The sequence below is a fragment of the Protomyctophum bolini genome, assembly GCF_963924005.1.
Source record: "Protomyctophum bolini genome assembly, chromosome: 14".
NCBI lineage: Eukaryota > Metazoa > Chordata > Actinopteri > Myctophiformes > Myctophidae > Protomyctophum > Protomyctophum bolini.
The window spans coordinates 8781270-8804373 of record NC_137875.1 but is presented as its reverse complement, the minus strand read 5'-3'; the positions used below and the strand labels follow the sequence as shown (position 1 = coordinate 8804373).

General features: G+C 43.1%; 1 protein-coding gene across 1 annotated transcript in view; it reads left to right on the top strand.

Annotated features, from left to right (window-relative positions):
- The window catches only part of abcc2 (ATP binding cassette subfamily C member 2), a 51960-nt gene that overhangs the window by 16075 nt on the left and 12781 nt on the right, over positions 1-23104 (top strand). The window contains exons 15-31 of the mRNA XM_080782168.1: positions 162-228; positions 1827-1953; positions 2822-2998; positions 3987-4154; positions 4739-4925; positions 5774-5918; positions 6711-6813; positions 8577-8796; positions 9874-10028; positions 11538-11693; positions 12688-12887; positions 13859-13985; positions 14167-14268; positions 20950-21093; positions 21350-21508; positions 22002-22168; positions 22548-22742. Coding sequence (XP_080638294.1) covers positions 162-228; positions 1827-1953; positions 2822-2998; positions 3987-4154; positions 4739-4925; positions 5774-5918; positions 6711-6813; positions 8577-8796; positions 9874-10028; positions 11538-11693; positions 12688-12887; positions 13859-13985; positions 14167-14268; positions 20950-21093; positions 21350-21508; positions 22002-22168; positions 22548-22742 — 2599 coding nt within the window. The remainder of the gene's footprint in view (positions 1-161; positions 229-1826; positions 1954-2821; positions 2999-3986; positions 4155-4738; positions 4926-5773; positions 5919-6710; positions 6814-8576; positions 8797-9873; positions 10029-11537; positions 11694-12687; positions 12888-13858; positions 13986-14166; positions 14269-20949; positions 21094-21349; positions 21509-22001; positions 22169-22547; positions 22743-23104) is intronic.

Sequence of the window (23104 nt, the reverse complement as noted above, 5' to 3'; positions counted from 1 at the left end):
TGTGTGTGTGTGTGTGTGTGTGTGTGTGTGTGTGTGTGTGTGTGTGTGTGTGTGTGTGTGTGTGTGTGTGTGTGTGTGTGTGTGTGTGTGTGTGTGTGTGTGTGTGTGTGTGTGTGTGTGTGTGTGTGTGTGCACGCGTGTGCGCGCACGTGTTCTCTCAGACACAGCTGTGAGCGTCTGTGACGGTTCCTTTGCTTGGGAGAGGCAAGCCAAAGCTATGCTTAAGAAGTAAGTGTCCTGCTCTGAGGCGACGTTATACATTTAGACGCGTTTGAAGTGTAGCATGGTGACGTGCAGATTTGTTTACTATCGTACAATAATATGGTCGTGGTCTGCTGTCCAGTTATGGCGGTGGGAGGATGTTGTTGGGGACACTTCTAAACTTATACTATTATTATTATCTGGATCTTGTGCCCATGTCAATGTCAGGGTTTTGATCAAGCATCATCATTTTTCGACCGCGGTCGAGATCATGGATTTCACAATGCCACACATTCTCAGTGCCACGGCTGCTGTCCATTACACCAAAGAAAGAATTCTCCTTCTACATCCATTAGCTAATCCCTATTTCCATCCACTATATGCTTTCATCTGTCCTTCAGTGTCCTGGGCTGAATGAAGGTCACTCTAAACTTTAGACATTCATTCAGCCCAGGACACTGAAGGGCAGATGAAACCTAGTGGATGGAAATGGAGAAATTTCAAAGCCTCCAATATTTCAATTCAATTCAATTCAAAGGGCTTCATTGAAAGGGCTTTTTCACTACATAAATATATATATATATATATACATAAATATTATCTTTGGCGTCCTGCCTGGCAGTTCCAACCTCAGCGTCCTTCTACCGATATACTTACTATCCCTCCTCTGTATGTGTCCAAACCATCTCAGTCTGGCCTCTCTGGCTTTATCTCCAAAATGTCTGACATGTGCTGTCCCTCTGATATACTCATTCATGATCCTATCCATCCTTGTTACTCCCAGAGAGAACCTCAACATTTTAGTCTCTGCTACCTCCAGCTCTGCTTCCTGTCTTTCTGACTATCTCTAAAACATAAATGTGTAAACTACAGATGTAATTTAAAGAGAATAATGTCATAAGAGCATAATAGCTTAATAATTTATGCTGAGCATTAGTCAAAGGTATCACATTTTAACAGTATGTTTAAATTGGAAATACGTGTGAGCAAACACACACACACGTTTCGTCCTTTAGACTCCTCATGGTGTAGACCTTTTTTTGTCCTGATCATACAAAAAGGACAAAGTTAAAATAAGTACCGACTAGTCACTACCCAGGGCAAGGAAGGACACAACACAGGGCAGCTTTCTTAAGTATAGACCGTTTTATTCCTCCATGTGCAGGGAATAACACAACATATTATGACACTTTACACAGGAAAGCAGATAGCTCCCCACTGTCCGGACAGAAGCTCTCTTTGAGTGTTTGTGGAGATGACTGATTTAACCTGTTGTGCCTTGATCAAGTCCATGATGCAGGTGTGCAGCCACACCCAGCTCTGAGTCCAGTTCTAGTTTGACTCGGGCCAGGTGTGACTGAGCCCAGTTCTAGTTTGACTCAGGCCAGGTGTGACTGTTTAAATCAGTCATCCTCCATCTCACAGGGACATATTAATAATCTTGACTTGGATAATGTCGTCATGTCGCTACATCATTTCACATACGTTTGTTTATAAAAGTGTGTGTGTGTGTGTGTGTGTGTGTGTGTGTGTGTGTGTGTGTGTGTGTGTGTGTGTGTGTGTGTGTGTGTGTGCGTGTGTGCGTGTGCGCGTGCGTGCGTGCGTGCGTGCGTGTGTTTTGTCAGTGTGTCTTTGGACATAATGCCAGGTCGCCTGGTAGCTGTAGTGGGACCGGTGGGGTCCGGGAAGTCTTCCCTGGTGTCGGCCCTGATGGGGGAGATGCACAGTGTCAAAGGCTTTGTCAACATCCAGGTGAACTTTTGTAAACACGTTCTATGAATGCAATGCATAATAATGTATTATAATTAATGATTATAACGACATATAATTATAGCTATAAACACTCATTATCGTAATGATTTATTAAAGCATTTTATAATTGCTTGTAGGAGGGAGATTATAATGCAATTGCACTTGACCTTGTAAGTCATTATAGAATGCTGTTATGTGTTATGATAATAGTAGAAAACAAAAATGAGCCGTCTGTATAATACAGTTAGCCGTGTGCACAGCTCAGGAAGATTCACAGGAAGAAAGTTATAGCCAGCACTCCCCATCCTCTCAAGGAAGGCTTGACGCTGAAACACGTCCGTGTGTATGAATTTAAAGTACCAGAAGGACTTCGGAGTGCTGGCTACAGCACTAATACAGCGTTATGCAGATTACAGCGCATTATAAGTATGATTATAATGCAATATAAGTATAATTATAATGCATTATAGACCGTATAGATTATTGTGTTACCAACTGTTCTCTTATGCACAATATTAAGCAGTACTGTACCAGTCCTATGCGAGTATACATGACAACAAATCTATTCTATCATCTGCAATTTTATTCAATTACTTATTTTCTTACTACAAACCCACTTCAAAACACTTTTTAGCACACTACGTTAAAAAATGACCATCCATACTGTTACAGAGGTTGGTGCTATAAGGCCCATTTCTGCAAATTGGGAAAAGTGAAAAATAACTCCCTGCATATGTCAAAGAAAGATATTTCTGGGAGCAGAAAAAGGTGTGCAGACTCTTTTATTTTTTATCTAGGAGGACTCTTCTACCATTTTCTTTTCAGTCTTGCCTTCATGCCTTATGCAACCGTATATGTTTCTCTGTAGGGATCAGTGGCTTATGTGCCCCAGCAGGCCTGGATACAAAATGCCACTGTGAGAGACAACATATTGTTTGGCCATCCCCATGAGGACAAGAGGTTTGCAGAGGTGCTCGATGCATGTGCCCTGGTTCCGGATCTGGATCTGCTACCTGGAGGAGACCTCACGGAGATCGGGGAGAAGGTAAGAGAGATGGCTCTCCTCTGCTCTGCTCTGCTCTGCTCTGCTCTTCTCTGTTTCCACAGGACAACACCAGCGATTGTACAATTGTATACATATTTTACAATTTGTTTGTTTCATTTGTTTGCACAATTAAAACAGTACAAAGGTAATACTTGTATACAAGGTTCTCACCTAAAATAATAATGAAGTAGTACTAAGTTAAACATAGTAATCAAAGACATGACAAAGAAGTACCTTGTCTGCAGTTGAATGTGTGTTTTCACCCAGTGCCAATTATCTAATGTGATCCTGGGCTCTACACACCCTCTGCCAACCTGGGGAGAGCAACGGACTGACCTCATGCTTCCTTCAATGTATGAGCGTCCAAGCCACTTCTTCGCACCTGACAGGGGGGTTTCCCTGGTTGGGCATAACGCATGGAAGGGACACGTTATTCCAACCAGTTCCTTTCCCCTCCATCAGGATGACCCTATAGCTGGCGAGGGGGTGGCAGTTTAGGGACCAGGATTACTACTTGTTTTTTTTGTGAGTGTACAGTACTACTACCCTAGGGGTTAGTTACAGGATTTAAGATTACAATGTTAGTTTTTGAGGGGCGCTATAGCTATAGCCCCTCCTATAAACAGCTATAGTGTAGATTCTGTGTTAACACAAACATTAAATGCATGCCATTGACAATTAATGGAGAATTTACGTCATATGTGTCTGAGCAAATCGGCTGTCAGTATGTCTGTGGGTATGTCGGTGGAAACCCTTGGCTAATAAGGGACCACCATTCTTGGTGACGTAACTAAGGTATGTTTCAAGGTTGGTATAAGGTCAATAATTGTTTAGAGCGCCCCTCACTTCACACGGGTGTGATCTTTAAGTCTTTAAATGGGTTGGCACCATTGTACATATCTTGTACCTCCCAAAGAGGTCGACTGACCAGACACTTCTTAAGATCCCTAACACAAAGCATATTCTATTCTAATATCTTCTCTTCCAGGGAATCAACCTGTCTGGGGGACAGAAGCAGCGTGTGAGCCTGGCCAGAGCAGCTTATAGCCAGGCTGATATTTATTTGCTGGATGACCCTTTGTCTGCTGTGGATTCTCACGTAGGCAAACACCTCTTTGAGAGAGTGATTGGACCCAATGGGCTTCTAAAAGATAAGGTCAGTGTTAAGACCAATAAGTGCCTTTTTGTTTGTTTGTTGCTAAGATAAGATAAGATAGTGGTTCTCAACCTGTGGGCCTAATAATTGACAGAGCACTAATATTTTAAGTACAGTATAATGTTAAGATTAATCATGTACAAAAGAAGAGTCTAGGTATTTTAGTTCCATCAATCTAAGTCGGAACACAATCAAAAGATTGATAATTAAAATAAGTATGTTCTACCAAATACCAAATTATCAAGATTTTCAAGTGGGTCCTGAATCTGATCCAGAAAGAGTTTGAGTGATACGGCATGCCAACACATACTGTGACTGTGCTGGAATGGAGCAAAGTATGAGCGAAATGTCCACCATCACTGTGTTGAACTGTGAAACCTCATAAAAACTGGTCATATGGTTGCTTCATTGCTTTCGAGATGGTGCTTTTGTGTGACACTGTAGTATGTAGGCCGTTTACGAAAAGTTCAAATACAGAGATAAGAGGTTTCTGCCCGACAACAACTGTGTGTGTGTGTGTGTGTGTGTGTGTGTGTGTGTGTGTGTGTGTGTGTGTGTTTGTGTGTACACGCACGTGCGTGCAGACGCGTATCTTGGTGACTCATGGAGTGAGCTTCCTGCCCTATGTGGATGAGATCGTGGTGCTGGTGGACGGTGTGGTGTCAGAGGTGGGATCCTACCACAGCCTCCGCGCCAGCAAGGGGGCGTTCTCCGAGTTCCTTGACACGTACGCCAAAGAGGCAAACGATAAGAGCCAGCAGCTGCAGGCAGGTCAGTGCGTCTGATTCTGGGTGGAATAACTGGAATTACTTTGTCTGTTTTAAAATACGTAGTGATTGAAATGAAAACTTCAGCAATGGATGTTGACGTGTCGGACACAGCATACATTATTTGTGATAATCGCAGTTATTGTTTCAATCGTATCCATGTTGAAAAATTGAAAAACATTTAGAAATTGAAAAACATTTAGAAATAGCAGATCTACAATCTCAAAATGCGTCACGATGTGACGTGTTTCCACTATTCGTGTTTTTGTTATATAATATAATAAATAAAGTATAAAGCTATTGCATCATGCAAGGTTTTTGTCATATGTGCCCTTTTGCACCTTTTGTTCGCTTAAGCCTAAAAACCAAACTGAAACGTTACGTTTGCATTTAACCGTTGAGTAAACCGTCGTACTCATGACAGGCCTACTTATTACCAGCTCTTAGTGAGTGTGGGGAAGACCTACTTCTCTAAATGCCTCTCCATGTCGTCAGGGGTGTCATTCAGATCATGACACCCCCTAGTTTTCACATCTCAGTTATTTTAAAGGCACATTAATTGTCCCGAATAGTTTTTGCATGTCCGTCCATTTACATCTGTATACTATACATCCATTCATTTATTAACCACTTTAAACGTGGCATCCCTATTTTGGGAATGTCATTATGGGCGAACCTTTTCAAACATTTTCTCTTTTCGGGCCTCAAGCTAATTGTGAAAATAGTGGCTCTACAAGCGTCAAGTTCTCAACAGAGCTCGTAAGATCCACTATTTTAACTTATTTTAGAAATGGGGCCATATGGTAACTTTTGTTTCATTGCCAACCCCTTTGTCTTTCTGCTTGTGGTCAGACCGTGCTGAGGACCAGGAGGAGGGTGAGGAGGTGGAAGTCATCCCCGACACGGAGCAGCCTCAGGCGGACTGCGCTCCAGAGGACGTGGTGTCTGCCACGCTGAAGAGGGAGAACAGCATCCGCCGCAGCCAGCGCACGGGCAGGTAATTATGCACGGTGGATTTGGACAGCAGCGAGTTTGGGTGTAGTTTTAGTCATAATATGGGCCCTATCTTGCCTTACCTTAATTTAGTCGACTAAAATGCATTTTTGGTTAGGCCGTAATGCTGTTGAAATGCCTGATGTATACTCGGCTGTGTGCCGAAAATAGCAGATCTACAATATCGGCTTTTTTCCCGAGAGTGCACCAGCAACACAACGAAGCATAAAATGACTTGTCTGTTAGTTCTACTCTTTGTTGACAAAATTGTCAATGTATTTAGTCATAGTTAGACATAGTTTGTATTTGTCTCCACCAGCCGAAGGCATGGGGAGAGTATGTTTAGCACTCCATCCGTGTGTGTGTCCGTCCGTGTTCGTGTCCGACCAGGCTGAGGAAAAAATGACACTTCTTCCAAAAACGCTCCTATCCTGGTGGAGACCTATGCCCCGAGAGGCACTTTTTCTAGTCATGGCTTTGTTTTTATGTAGACTTCGTCAGTGAAAAAAGTAGTCGACGCACATTTTTCGTCATAGTTTTAGTCAACTAAATCAACACTGCAGGTGGAGTTCAGAGCGGGGTTTCTCAAAGTTGGTGCCAGGATGCAAGTCCAGGGGGTGCCGCAGAATTTGTCAATATCACTTTGGTTGAGTTCATTGATTTCTACTAGGAGAGGAAATGAGTGTGTTGATGAGCAATTGAGAATCTGTCTCTGACTCTGTCAAATGACTGTTATGACCGCAATATCTGTTGTGTATCTTCCCCCTCTCTCTCTCTCTCTCTCTCTCTCTCTCAGTGTCAGACTAAAGAAGACAAGTTCCATTAAAAAAGCAATCGATGCCGATGACTCAAAGAAAGGCCAGAGGCTGATAGAGCAGGAAACCATGGAGACCGGACAGGTAAAGCAGGACTCATGGCCATGCACACATTCCATTGTGTTCCATTTTGTTTGTTGGGTCCATATAAGTACTTTGAGACATAGTAGGGCTGTAGAAGCACACATGAAAACAGTCCTTTCCCAGCCAGAAAGGTTCATGTGCAGAGTCAGAGTCAGAAGCAGAGTCCGCCGCAAAGGTATTGGTGCAGCCACGCCCCCCAGCAGCCGGCGAAAACTAGAGTTCTCAACAGGCCCGGAAAATTAAGGCCCTAGAGTCTAGAATAAAGTTTTTCACCAACATCCCGGAACTATCCCAAAAGACAATTTGAACCGTCCCAAAAAACAATTTGAACCGTCCCAAAGTGAATGTATACAGTCCCGATTTATGTTGATGTCATTCTAACCATTCACACTAATGTGAGGGCAGAACATATAACGGTTATTTAAAGACTTCCAGCACTGTTTCAGTACAGTACAGTACAGTACAGTACAGTACAGTACAGTACAGTACAGTACTGAGCTTGCCAACAAATTAAAGTGCACAGAAATGTGCAAGCTACAAACCTGCAAGCTATAGACCTTTAAAAAAAAACTTGATAGCATTTGCCACCTTGAATCGCTCACTACGGTAGTTTAAATTCTGGTCTGGGCCCATGGACATTGGCTATTTAAAAATAGCAGATCTACAAGCTCACAACGTGTCGCAGCGCAACACTTTGTGAGGGTGTAGATCTGGTATTTTCCCAAAAAATCTTGAAACTAATTTTGAATAAATATATATATATTGTGGGGGCGCTGTTTCACCAGACCAAAAACACACAGAGGCCAAGTTCAAAGTGCTAAACAAAACGACACTTTTATTTGTTTGTTAGTCAGAAATACAACTTAAATGTCCGTCCAGTAGATACTGGGGTTTTAAAACTCAGAGGCTCTTTGGCAGAGCATAGATCACAACTCAGGTCTCTTCTGCATAAATAGAGGTATGGGGAATTTGTCCCACCACCTCATCAAATGTGGGGGCTAGGGGCACTCCAGTGTCCCAGCCAGTATGAGCCTCCTAATTCCCAGAGCCCAGCGGTCACTTCCACGGTATGGGTAGGTGAGCCTGAGAGGTGAGAGATTCACACAATTAGCATTATCACATTAACTCATAGCTGGTATACTAGGAGAGGGAATATGGATTACCGGGTGCCGCAGGTCAGAGCCTTTTAACCTGCCTGGGTGTGGACGCGCAGCAGGTGGCTCGTTAAGGCAGACGAGGAGACGGGCTGGGATGTACCTTCCTTCCAGGACCCGCCCTCGTTGCCGTTGGCAACACTTCACTCTGCCTGTCTCTCTGTCTCTCTCCCCGAGGTGGCTATTCCGTGGCGTGCGGTCCCGGACCGAGACGCCACACTATATATATATAATTTTCGAGGGGCGCTAGCCCCTCCTATATACAGCTTTTGTCCCTACACGTCTCCCTACACGTCTCATATTAGAAAGGAGAAATTAGGTCATATGTACCGTCAAATATGACGTAAATTTGTGGCAACACAAACATTAAATGCCATTGACAATGAAGGGAAAATGTACGTCATATGTAGACGAGCAAATCGGCAAACCAATCACATAAATGCAGTTGTTCATGAGATGATGTATGATGATGTATAATGATATATTTTACATTTTAACAACCCAAATGGAGGGGCCCTGGGGAGTCCACGGCCACATTGAATTTCCAGGAGTCCATGACAACTGCTCTAACCTTGCCCTGCCTTCTTGTCTCATTCATGCTGTGTTCAGGTGAAGTGGACCGTGTTCCTCCAGTACCTGCGTGCTATGGGCTGGGGCTACTCCACCGTCGTCATCGCGATGTACCTGATCCAGAACGTCGCCTTCATCGGCCAGAACCTCTGGCTGAGCGACTGGACCAATGACGCGGTGGATTACTACAACATGACCTACCCCGCCTGGAAGAGGGACACCAGGGTGGGAGTGTTCGGAGTCCTGGGCGTGGCACAGGGTAGGAAGCCCTGACTTAGCTCCATATTTATTTTTGAGGGGCGCTATATTCATCTATTAGTATCTATTTATGTCCTACACAAACATTAAATTCCCGGCATTGACAATGAATGGAGAATGTTATGTTGTGTCTGAGCAAATCGGCTTAGTGTCTATATGTCCTCCCTTCCTTCTTTTCTTTTCGGCTTTTCTCTTCAGGGGTCGCCACAGTGAATCATCTCCCTCCATCTCATCCTGTCCTCTGCCTCCTCTTCTCTCACACCAACTAACTTCATGTTATATTTTCACAGCAGGAATTGCCTGTCACTCCCAACACTCCCCACTGACAGGTACTATTTTAAAACATTTTAAAATAGTACAAATAGCCAATCTACAAGCTAATCGATATAGATTGGCTAGTTGAACTATTTTTAAATGTTTTAAAATAGTAAAAAATCACTGATGATGATCAATGAACTGAGTGGTGCAATTCCCCCCCCCCCCCCTCTCTCTCTCTCTCTCTCTCTCTCTCTCTCTCTCATTAGAGACACAGCACTACCCCTCTCTCTGTTTCTGGCGCCCCCTACTGCTATTAATAAGTCACATACTCGTGCTCATTCAGGTACACAAACGGGTACATACACAGACATTGCTGGTTGTAGGAGTGGTTGCACCACTCAAAAATGGCAAATAAGTTTAGGGATAAGGCGTAAGGGGTGGCGCAAGATGGAGCCCAGTGTCTATTTTATGTCATGATGATGTACTATGATAAGAGCACCCCTCAATTAATACGGGTGTGATTCTTTATTATTTTTATTAATTAATGCCCCTACTTCGTCATACTATTACTGTATATATACAATGTCACACAAAAGCATGAAAAGTGGCAGATCCACAAGCTCGATCTTGTAGAATATATACGAAATATTCAGCAAGCAGTGAGCAACCACCTTTATTATATTTACATATAATGCTCATGATAGCAAATGTTGCAGATAATGCAAAATCTCTTCTTTCTCGTATTTGGCACTCAGCCTTGGAAGATAAAGACAACATCTCATACAAATGCTTTCTCTCTGTGTCTGCGTTTCTTTTTCAGCTGTCTTTGTGTTCCTTGGTACGCTGGTGCTTGTAAATGCTTCCATCAATGCATCTCGTATTCTCCACACCGCATTGCTTCGCAACATGCTGCGCGTTCCCATGATGTTTTTTGACACCACACCCACTGGCAGGGTGGTCAACCGCTTCGCCAAGGTGGGAGCTGATTATTTTGTCTGTTCACGTTGTATTGCACTGGGTCCCAAACATTGGCTCAGACAAGACCCATTTGTGGGTCACATTTTTATTGTTTCCTTTATATTTTGTTTCCTACGTTTCGTTTTTATTTAATGATCATTATCATTATCATTATCATTATTTCAAAACATAAAAAGCTAACATTTTCATGAATTAAAAACAAAGAAATCTAAGAAAAATCTAAGAAATTCCATAAATTAGAAAATAAATGTTTAAATACTATTGAAAATAGCCGATCTACAAGCTCCAGTTCACATGGGTGTGTACTCTTCACGGGTCCCCCAATTCCGTAAATACCCGGAAGGATCCGTATTTTATCACAATCACTCGGAGCTCGGATCTGTCTATCATTATGTGTATTGTGTAATTCCTGAGTGGATCCGAGAAGACCCGTGGGCTACTGTGTACGTGTGTGCAGCTGTGCGCGCTGTGCGCTGATCAGGAGAGCAAGGCAATGCAGTGCTGTTTAACTCGTGTGATGTTTAGGCTGACCTAGGATCAGGCAGCAGCAACATGAATGGCTTGTGTATCTTGCGTGATGATTATGCTGGCTCACAACCCCAGACCAAAGAGCTAAAAGTCTAATATCTCCCCTGGATTATATCCCGTTAGTCTAGTGGTTAAGATGTTATTTTTCCACGTGGGAGACCCGGGTACGATTCCAGTAGCCTGGTTAATAAACCAGACCGAATCAGCCGTTGGCAAAAAAAATTGCCTGCCGGCGGATTACGGTCTGGAGAGGCTCAATTGTACGCCCATTTCCTACACCAGAGAAATGGGGCGGCCAATCGGGACACGGTATGCAATATGGGCGGGCTTTGGTACAGTGACTTTCAATGCTTGAGACCTTTGACTGACAGTAGCTCTGACCAATTGCGTCAAAGAGAAAATGTTTCAACCCGCAGCCCTGGAAATGAAATCCAAGCTGAGCCTCCCCAGACTAATATCCCGCGGTCCGTGAGATATTAGTCTGGTTTATTAACCAGGCTACGATTCCAGTGGTTCCCAAACCTTTCAGGTCGAGACCTAAACGAGAGATGCGTTTGCCGGGACCCAAAATAGCAGATCTACAAGAACACAACGTGAGCTTGTAGATCGGCTATTTTCACTACTCCTTAATTATTATTCTTTTTTTCTTCATTAATAGATTTTATTTTATTTGTTTCTTTGTTTTAAAAATGTAGTAGAGAAAAGTCCTTGTGCACACCTACAGGGACAGGTGCGTCAGAGCTGGCAAACACATGCAAATAATGAGAGAAAAGAGGTCCCGCACACTGTCTCTTCATCATACCTGATGAAGGTCGTTAGACTGAAACGTTGTCACTCAGCTGAATAAACTCCTGCTCTATGCTGCTATATAAATATATATACCTATTACCGGTATATACATTTTATTTTATTTTTATTTTTTTAATGTAGGACAAGAAATGGGATTTGGGCACTAACCTATTCCATTGTGTTTGGTAGGACATATTCACAGTGGACGAGGCCATCCCGTACTCCTTCAGGGCGTGGGTCATGTGTGTGTTGGGCGTGCTGGGGACGCTGTTTGTCATCTGTCTGGCCACGCCATGGTTCACCGTGGTCATCATCCCGTTGGCTGTCATCTACTTCTTTGTTCAGGTGAGCTCAGGAACTCTACTACTGTACCTCATTGTTGAACTTCTCTTTGGTGTGGAGAAGAAAGTAGAGCAGTGGTTCCCCTAAGCTTTTTGGCTCAGAGAACCCATGTAAATAACTTTTTCATCCACTATATCCCTAAATTATTTTATAGCACCTTACATTTATATTACATACAGACAGTACGTAAATAGGTAAATCTTTCCCCCTAAGATACAGTAGGTCTTGAGTAAAACAGTTTTCTATTAAGACATAATTCTGAATACCCATGTACTACAGCATCACATGCATACAAAGCAGGTTACTCTACAAGTACTGCACTGACATGTCTTACTGATGAGTGGTTCAAACAGATTGACATGAAGTCAGTTGATGGGGTGGTGCTCTTGGATTTCAGAACAGCCTTTGACCTTAATATAGATCATGAGCTACTACTCATGAAACTATCAGTATAGCATATGTGGATTCAAAGATTCTGCAATTGATCTATTGAAGGGCTATTTACCAGTGAACAGGAAACAATGTGTTATGTTCAATGGTTCCCTTTCAAAGATTGAGACAGGGAAGCTGTCTTGGCCCCCTTCTTTATTCTATTTTTGAAAATGATATGCCATATGTATTAAAATATGCAGGTATGGGGATTTATGCGGATGACACGACTATGTATGCATCGTCAGAGAGTATTGAACACGTCAATGAGGAGCTTCAACTAGAGTTAAACCTGGTCTCTGAATGGATTATGGAAAATAAGCTGAATTTGAATGTCTTAAAAACTAAATGAATTGTAATATGTTCTAAATAATGCTCTCAGGAGAGATCCGAAATTAAGCCTCTCTTTGCAGGGTGCTACAGTGGTGAGGATGAGTGCTCATCTAACTAATTCAACTAATTGGTTATAAGTACAGTACTTGATTAAACACAACAGTCACATTACACCACCGCTGTCTTGTGTCTCAACCCCCCCCCCTCCCCCCACACACCCACACACACACACCAGCGTTTCTACGTGGCCACCTCCAGGCAGCTGCGGCGTCTGGACTCGGTGTCACGCTCTCCCATCTACTCTCACTTTGGCGAGACCGTGTCCGGCCTCTCTGTGATCAGGGCCTACGGGCACCAGGAACGCTTCCTGAAACACAACGAGCGCTGCATCGACGAGAACGTGAAGAGCGTCTACCCGTGGATCTCCTCCAACAGGTCAGGGTTCAAACAACTCCATGCATAGAGTCTCACATACTGTAGAGCCCATCCAAGATGTACAGACATCTGCTGGTATGCTCACACACCTTTATGTCTTACCTTACTGTGTAGGTCCTTGCCTTGAAAAGGTTTGAGAACGACTGGTCCATAGAGCGTCGCAGTCCCGCCCCCTTTCATGACGACGCCAGGCCCAGGAAATAGACATTTCAAAACGTATTTATTTAAAGACCTTTTAAGCGTCGTACGAAGCCAACTCTTGTCGTGACAAATCATGGCAACACACACAATATTTTGGACCAAACAAATAATTACAAAGAAGAAAAACAACAAAAAAAGTGTTAAAAGTGTTGGCCCGAAAAATTGTGTTTGTTGTCATGATTTGTCACGACAAGAGTTGGCTTTGTCCGCGGCGTAAACGTCTTTAAATAAATAGCCTACTTTCTGAAAAGTCTATGAGGAAAATTAACGGGGGGGCAGGACTGCGACGCTCTATAAAGCTATTAAAAACCATGGGATTCTGTATCATGGACTGGTGATTGGTGTAATTATTGTGATGCCCCAATTATTGTAAAATAAATGGAAGCCCCTAGTCTCCCACTGTGAGACTGACGTGAAACATCCAGTTGCTAGGTGACCACCAAAGGCATGGGCAGAGTCCAGGCCTCATGAGAGAATGCAGGAATTGCCTCCAATCATGTCTGGTCACTTTTTGACTGTGCTACAGAGTGCTACAGAGAACAGGTGGGATGGTGATTGCAATCATGCTGATGTACTTTGTGGAGGCAAACGGCCTGCGGAATTCTGTGCAATCTCTTCCACCAAATATGGCGAAAAAAGCTATTATTTGTACCCCTGAAGGGTGTGTGGGTATTTTGTCTGGGATTTGCTGATTGCACTCTGTACAGCACCTTGTAAGTGTGTGTGTGTGTGTGTGTGTGTGTGTGTGTGTGTGTGTGGGCACGTCACAGATGGGTGGCCATTCGTTTGGAGTTCTTGGGGACGCTGGTGGTGTTCTTCTCCGCTCTGTTCGCCGTCATATCCAGAGAGAACCTGGACAGCGGCACGGTCGGCCTGTCCATTTCCTACGCCCTCAACGTCAGTCCTCGTCTCGCACACACACAGCTTACAGTGTGCTGTTTTGCAGTGCAGTGCGCATTATTTGTGACATTTGTGTCATTTCACAAATGTTGCCTGTATGTTTAAAGATGGAGTGGTGCCACAATTTTTGTAAATAACACTTATTGTGTATTGTGATTTGACTGTCGCTGCCTTGTAGGTCACCCAGACCCTCAACTGGCTGGTGAGAATGACTTCAGACCTGGAGACCAACATCGTGGCGGTGGAGAGAGTGGTTGAATACTCCCAGATTGAGAACGAGGTATGTTGAAGGACGCAGGATGCTCCTCTGCACCCTCAAAGCTACACGGGTCGGGGGACCCTAGCTGTGACTACTATGACAACTATATTAATGTTGATGGTAAACTTGTCCTAGAGTTTCAGTCATAATATGACTATTTGAAAGAGAAAAACTATATGTCTGAGACATAAGTTGTCAATGCTCAATGATCAATCTGAGAATCCCATCGGAAAATAACAGGAAAACAGCGACCCCTGTCTGTCTTGAGAGTCTAATGCATGATTGATTGACTACAATGTACAGACTAGTGGATAATTTCTATAGAGCATTGTCGTTCATATGCTATTCATATGAGTACCCGAAGTTGTACTGTACATCTGTACAGTGTCCATCTGCAGGCTACATTGTACAGCAGGGGTGCCCAATCTTTTTTGACATGAGAGCTACTTTCAAAATGACCAGCTCAACAAGATCTACTCACTGAAAACATTATAATACCATGGCTGAAAATGGCTTCGGAATAGCGCAGCGCTGGCATTACATTGAAGACAAATGCACTTGGAATGGGAAAGGGGATAAATGGAATAGGTAGAGATTTTTTTGTATTTCATTTGTAATCTACCAACATTTGTGCGCAGCAACACTCTTGAAAACCAAGTATTGCATTATGGGTTTTAGCTGACAGGCACTTTTTTTATGTCAGTCAATCAATCAAGTCAACTTAATTCAAGTGGCAAATGCAAATATATATATATATTTAAATTAGATATTCTTTACAGGCATGTCATGTGATGCACAGCCTTTGTGATCTACTGGTAGATCGCGATCTACCTTTTGGGCACCTTTGTTGTACAGTGTTCAGCTATATAGCCTACTATACTCTGGATAGTGGACACCCATAGGCCTGCCCTATATGATGAAAGACATACAATACAACCTCCAAGTCCAAATATAGGCTACTGTTAAAAAACAACCGCCAACCTACCGTCATCATTTGGTGTTGAAATAGTAGACGGGGATGAGGATGCAAAGTTGGACTCATCCAGCGTTGCTGTAGCTGAATTCAGCGACCCGGTCAGCTGGTTTGCAGGTCTATATGTCCCAATGCCCCGTCCATTATGTCATAATAGGGCCTTATCATACCCCGCTCCACTTTTGGACAACTCCTTTTTGGCATCGCAGTAATCCGATTTGAGTTTCTTTAGTTTATTGATTTTTTAATAACATAATATAATATAATGCCGACTATAATTTGGCCTTTCTCTGGGTACTCTCCAACTTCTCCTGAAACTCAGGAGATGCCCATACGGACAACAAACACAAACACAGTTTCTTCATCAGACCATTGCACATTCTTTGAAGATCCATTATAATCTTTTGGCGGCATCGTTTATCTGTTATGTTATGTTGCGTGTCTCTGCGTCCTCCAAAGTTCCAACCCACTGACAAGTTCCAACCCACTGACAAGTTCCAACCTACTGACACACCCACTTATATCGTCTCGGTTCAGAAAGTGCTGTGTGCAATTACAAAGCTTGTGGTTCACACGAACGTTTATGGTTCGGAACCAACTCATTTTCAGTCTAAACACTCTGAACTGGTTCAGTAGAGAGTATGCACATGCATGATTTTCCCATCAGGACACGCCCCCCTCATCTAGACTGAGTGACAAAACATTGAGCAGCATTGAGTGTTGGAGTTTGGAAGCGCTCGTTGGAAATCACTCCATGTCACATAATGCAGGAGGCAGCAAAATGTTATTGAAAACAAGCACTTCCAAACGTAAAAATAAACAAATGCAAGGCATTTCTTGACAGAAAGTAGCTCATAATGTTTCTATGGTGGATTTTCATGAAACAAAACCTTGCAGATAGAAAGAGGATAATTCAAGCTTTTCGTACAGCTGCAATGTTGGTGAGTTTAACATTGTTTAATGCAATCAGACAGGACTTCAGACAGGACTCGAACCGAACCGAACCGGTTCAACCCCGGTGAGAAAGGGCCTCAGAGTGGTGTGATGTCATGTAATCAAAGTCTCTTCAAAGAGTAGCATAATTATAACACACCGGATACATGCATAATGCACGTAAATACTCACACTCTGATTGGACTACACAACCAACGTGCCCCAGCTGTTTATGCTTGCCTTTGATTAGGCTTTGATTGTGTAACGTACGTCGCACCATATCTGACCATGCAATGAACCTCTGTTAGTATGCCCTGCAATGCCATGAGGCATTGAGTACTGTAGTGGCTGATAATAATTCCCATTAAATTAATCAACCGGCAGGCTTAACCTGGGAGCTAAAACAAACTGTAATGGCGCGCCATAAAAATTATAAAATGATTCATGTCCAAAATGAGCTCAAGTTTAAAATGTTTACTAGTTCAGTGCACCAAATATCCTATATACAATTTCCAATAAATATATACATAATAAATATGTGCAAAGAATCTAATTTAAACAGTGAGCAAATACCAAGTCAATGAACCAAAATTACCAAATAAAGTGCGAGTGCGGTAAACACATGGTATCGCTCCCAGCTCACCCTGCCTCCAAGTTACAGCAGAGCAGCCTAAAGGGCCTTGCAAATGTGCACAGACCTGGAGGAGACCTGTGTTGATCCAGGCAACCACGAATTTGTTCCTCGCGTCACGTTTGCAAGGCCCTTTAGAGTGAACTGGTAGATATACCTGCATTTGTAACCTACTAGTGGCCACCCACAGAGGCGCTCCTACCAATGATGAAGCGCCAAAGCGGTGCCCACACGGTCCACACCCAGCCATCACCAACCAAGTGTGAAAATAACTATAGCACTCTTTGGCTCTGTGCTGCTTGACTGATTCTTCTGATATGCACCAGGAGCACACTTGCGTATTACGGCCGGGCTACACTGGGGATGGAACATGCTTGTTGAAACTCTTGGGTAATGGAGTCCAGGGACGTGCAGAAATCCCGTAATAGGGCACGCGTTGAGAGCTTGTATCAGCTATTTTCGGGGCACAACCCAGCACTCTTTAGCTAGTGGATTTCAAAACCAATTTGTTCAATGCAAAATACCATGTGGCATTTGTATTTCTTTCACCGTGTAGTAAATGCTGCATTAGTGGTCTGGAAAGGGCAGTTGTTTTACAGACGGGTAAAAGGGCAGGGGCTGAAGCCCCCTTTGATGTCTATGTGTGCACGGCCCATGCCATACCCACTTGTGGTGTCCACCTGGCTGCTGAGTCCTGCCTCTTCAGTGGCTAAGGCTGGGTTAGTGGTCACAGCATCATCCTTGGCATCCTTGGCCCTTCCACCTTAGGATATAGTATTGTCAATAGTATTGTCACTTTTCACACATCGAACATCTTGCACTGGCATTTTTCTCTTCTTGACTCTTATCTTTTCTGCAGCCCATAATGTGTTCTTTGTTTCCCTCAAATGATTAAAAGTAGAGGTCATTCTGACAGGCAGGAAAACTTGACAGAAAAAGGCTCACTCTCTGTATAAACACGTTTCGGTCCTAAGACCTTCGTCTATATATAGCACTGACGAGTCATTTTACACGTTGCATGCTGAAAATAGCAGATCTACAAGCTCACAACACACACACACACACACACACACACACACACACACACACACACACACACACACACACACACACACACATCGCTCTATGGTTATTATGAAGAGAAGTCAATAAACCGGTCTTTGGAGTTAAAGCAGTGCTTTGGGGATTCATTCTAAAACTTTACACGGGTGATGTTCCGTGATGGAGTAGGATGGTTCTGTTGCTCGGCGGTGGGTCAGTGGAGTCAGCGGGTGAGTGAGCGTTCAATGAAATTAAAGTCCAATTGAGGTCCAAGTGAGGATGTGACAATTAAAGGCTAAAACTAATAAACTAGTACTAGTATAAAAGTAACTTTGCACAGTTGCACAAAGTTCTGGATCAAACTTATATAAACTAAGCTACCACAGATGGAGAAGCGGCGAACAAACAGACGCCAGCGTCCTCAACCATCCGGGGATACTAAATAGCATAACAATGAGATAGTTTCTCCTGTTGCACAAAGTTCTGGATCAAACTTATATAAACTAAGCTACCACAGATGGAGAAGCGGCGAACAAACAGACGCCAGCGTCCTCTCACATCCAGGGATACTAAATAGCATAACAATGAGATAGTTTCTCCTGAGCTTTTTTTTGTTTTAGTTTTTTACTCCCAGTTAACTGGCACTTCAAATGCTCCCAAAGTTTCCTAATCCAACTTCGTCGAACACAATAAATAAATGAATGAATAAATTGACACTCTAATTTTCAGTTTGTTTGCTGTGAAGGTGACACATTGCAGCATCTGTTTGTGGTCACTTGTATGTAATGAGCTGTGTTTAGGTTTATCTTTCAGTTGGCTAAAAGTTTGTATACCAATACTGCAATATAGAATTAAAAATAAAATGTACTTAAGTAAAAGTACAAACGTATTGACATCCAAATGTACTTAAAGTACCAAAAGTACTCAATATGCAAAATGTTCCATTTCAACTTTTCAAATGTATAAAAAAAATCTTTTGAAAATAGCAGCTCTTCAAGCTCACAATGTGTCGCAATGCAGCATTGTGAGCTGGTAGATCTGCTATTTTCAAATGGCTGAAATGTATATAGCCTTCTAGGGTTGATGTGGTCAGTGTATGTTTTGTAATAACAATCAAAGTCTCCAGAGTAACTAAAGTTTTCAAATATATTTAGTGGAGTAAGAGTACAATAGTTGCCTCTGTGATGTACTGGAGTAGAAGTAAAACTACTTGAAATTGGAAAGACAAATACCTCAAAATTGTATACTTAAGTACAGTGATTACATAAATGACAAATGTACTTACCGTAGTTATTTTCCACCACTTGCTAAAAGTGTATATTGCAGAAGTCCTGACACCTTACGTGTATTTCTGTTAGAGAAACCAAACATCTGGCCAGAGAAACCCATTCCAGATGTTATGTCACATCATTAAAAGATGATAAAAACACTGTTGGGAGAGAAGACAGAGACTGTATCGCCAACTAAACCAAAGATTTCCTAAACAAACTGCTTTTCACGTGCGTGCGTGTGTCCCTGTCCTGGCATGCTCTTAATTTCTGCCTGTTTACGCGTCCATTAACTACAGTAAAAGTCATACTCATTATTTAAAGACTAGGTGCAATGGCTTTTGTAGAGGATTTCATTTTGTAGTTTAACTCAACGTGCGCGACGCGTGTGTTGAGTTTGTTTGTTTACAAGTCACAGAGTGACGGGCAGAAAAGCTCGTGGCTTATTATTTCTAACCTATAATGTTTCCAGATACATATATTTTAGGGTGATGATTAAGTTTAAAACGAGTAATAAGTCTGGGTCAAAGATTTTGGCTTGTTGGCTACCATGTTATTTGTGTCCAAAGTGGCCAACACCCCAAAGTACATGGAGCTGCTTCAATATTTATTTGTCCCCATAAAATGTAGCCTACACTTTAACATTGCACATTAGATTATTATAGAGCAGGCTACTTTCTTTCTTGTTGTCTCTAGTTTCAGCCAACTTTTCAATCTTGTTGATCAAATCTTGACAAAGATAGACACGAATGGTGCAGTTTGGCTCCAAGGTTCTTACAGGAGATGTTTTGACAGCTTTCTGGATAAAGGATGCTATTTATTGCAGTGAGCCATGACCCCATGGTCAATGCAAGGTGCAAGGTTCCAGGAACCAACATTCCATTCCTATACAGTAGGTGACAATGATAAAACATACCATTTCACTCAGGCATTTAGTAGGCACTCTCATCCAACCTTGACAAAATGGCAACCCAGAGTTAACAAATAACATGAATAGAGTGGAGAGAAAACAAGTCAGTGCTAAGTGCAGTATTATGATAGTGAATTCAGTGAATGCTGAATCTCTTGTACTCCTGTGTGTAGTGTACTGGGGTCCGTTGTCGCTTTTTTACGAGATCGGGAACGCCATGTCTCGCCAGTATGGTCTTTGTATAAAATCGTAGTTTTACTCTGACACCATGCAGTATTATGATAGTATCGTAGATAGTATTCACAAAGACGGTCCTGGTGTGATCAGTCAGCCATCTTTATTATTCAACTCACCTGCCTCCCCGCAGGGGGCAGTCTTATCTATCACAACACTAAGTAACCTATCTCCGGGTGCATGCGTTTGGTCCGACATACCATTGGTCCGAATGACAACCTACTGTACCTCAAACCCTCACCCTCACCCTAACCCCCCACGGGGCAGCACACCTACACCTAACCCTAACCCTCACCCTCACCCTAACCCCCCACGGGGCAGCACACCTACACCTAACCCCAACTCTCTCCCGACCCTTAACGCACCTCGGACCAATGCTCCTTCGAACCAATGATATGTCGAACCAAAGTACGCCTCCCCCTATCTCCATATTATTTAAAGTGTAATAATTTAATTCTTTACTTCAACGTACAAGCTTGTGCAACATAGTAACGCATTGTGGTTAAGTCTGCAGGTTTTTATAAATATGTAACCATTGAAAAGTATTAACAAGAGCTTGTGACTAAATAATATCTGCATTGTGCCCAGTGGAACACGTGTTAATTTGATCCATTTTCTGAATACAAGGTTTCCACCTGACATTGACGAGAAGAGAATTGTCCAGACATTATTCCACTCAGCATCCATTCCACACTGTGCTGTGCTTCCACAGGCCAAGTGGATTACCGACAACCGTCCTCCAGAGAAATGGCCCGCAGAAGGCCGGCTGCGCTTTGAAAACTTCAAGGTCCGCTACAGACCCGAGTTAGACCTGGTGCTGCATGGCATCACCTGCGACATCCACAGTGCTGAGAAGGTGTGTGTGTGTGTGTGTGTGTGTGTGTGTGTGTGTGTGTGTGTGTGTGTGTGTGTGTGTGTCAACAAACAATACTGTAATCAATGCTGGTCTCTCTCTCGCTGTCCCTCTCTGCGTGTGCGCGTGCGTGTCGCCGTGGTGCATGCAAGAAATGTTGAATTAATCATCAATTCAATTCAATTCAGTTGTGAAAATAACAGTGTCAACAAACAATACTGTAATCAATGCTGGTCTCTCTCTCTCTCTGTGCATTCAGATTGGTATAGTTGGTCGCACTGGAGCAGGGAAGTCGAGTCTGACCAACTGTTTGTTCAGGATCATCGAGGCGTCCGAGGGCAGCATCCTCATCGATGGCACAGACATCTCCTCCATAGGCCTTCATGACCTGAGGAACCGGCTCACCATCATACCACAGGTTAACACACACACACACACACACACACACACACACACACACACACACACACACACACACACACACACACACACACACACACACATGATGTTTGATGTTGTTATCTATGCTGCTGCATTGTCTGAAGGAAGCCAAACAAAAAGAGGTTTTACTTACACAAGATGTAACAATAAAGTACAGCATGCAGTCTTAGCCTAGTCAATGTTTGGTTTGATTGTGCAATAGTAGCAATACAGACAGATTTATAGTTGTAATATGAAACATGTCTTGTTTTAATTTTAGTATCAAATGACAAGAAATAAGTACATGACCTTGATTCAGTGTTGATTTTGACAGAAACTTCTGCTTTAGTCTTAGTGTACACCATTTGTACACCATTTCCTATTTTAGTCATCTGAAATTGTTTAGTTTCAGTTTAGTCTTAGTAAACTGAATTAACACAGTTTTTAGAAAGTGCTTTTTCCACGTTCTTTTTGGTCTGTCTGGACTGCAGGACCCAGTGTTGTTCTCTGGGTCTCTGAGGATGAACCTGGATCCGTTTGAGAAGTTCACGGACGAGGACATCTGGCGTGTTCTGGAGCTCTCCCACCTGAAGGACTACGTTGGAGGCTTACAGGAGGGATTACAGCACGAGGTGGCAGAGGGCGGAGAGAACCTCAGGTGGGTCCATCAACACTACAGTCCCCCGTGTAAGGTTTACTGACCAGATGGAGGGTGTAATGTGTTGGGAACACGAGTGGAAGAAGTTAGTCCAGGTAATGACAGACCACGGATATAACGTCAACACGGCTGGTTTAGTTAGCAGCCAATAATGTAAACATCGACCATATGAAGCCAGGTCTAACGGAACTAATATATTTAATCAGCAACAGGAACATACAATAGTGCCTTTTCTCGCACCAACATACTACAATAGAATAGTAGTGGAAGTGACTGAAGCGAAAACAAAGGGAAGCACCGCCGTGTGGTACCAACTGGCATTGCATATGCCAACCACATTGTTACATCAATGTGTCTGTGTGTGCTGTGTCCTCCGCAGCATCGGCCAGAGGCAGCTGCTGTGTCTGGCCCGGGCCCTGCTGAGGAAGTCTCGCATCCTGGTGTTGGACGAGGCCACAGCGGCCGTGGACCTGGAGACGGACGACCTGATCCAGGCCACCATCCGCCAGGAGTTCTCCGACTGCACCGTGCTCACCATCGCACACCGCCTGCACACCATCATGGACAGCTCCAGGTAAAAAAAGATGATTGTTCATTATAGGAGACATGGGGTCCTGTTTTCGTCAGTGCCTTACAGGCAGGTCAGTGCCTTACAGTGCCGTCAGGCCTACACTTCTTTGCCTTTTTTTTCTACTAATAACATTTTTGAATAGTTCAAATACCCAATATAGAACCTCACAACATGTCGATGTAGATTGGCTAGTTGAACAAATAGGAAAATAGCGCCCATATTACTGTACACGTTGCACATTTCATTATGGTCAAAACTCAAAACCCTTGCTTTTCAGGGAACGGAGAAATAAAAGAATAACTATCTTATTCTTTTCTTTCTCCGTTCCCTGAAAAGCAAGGGTTCATAATTGTTGTTAATACTTT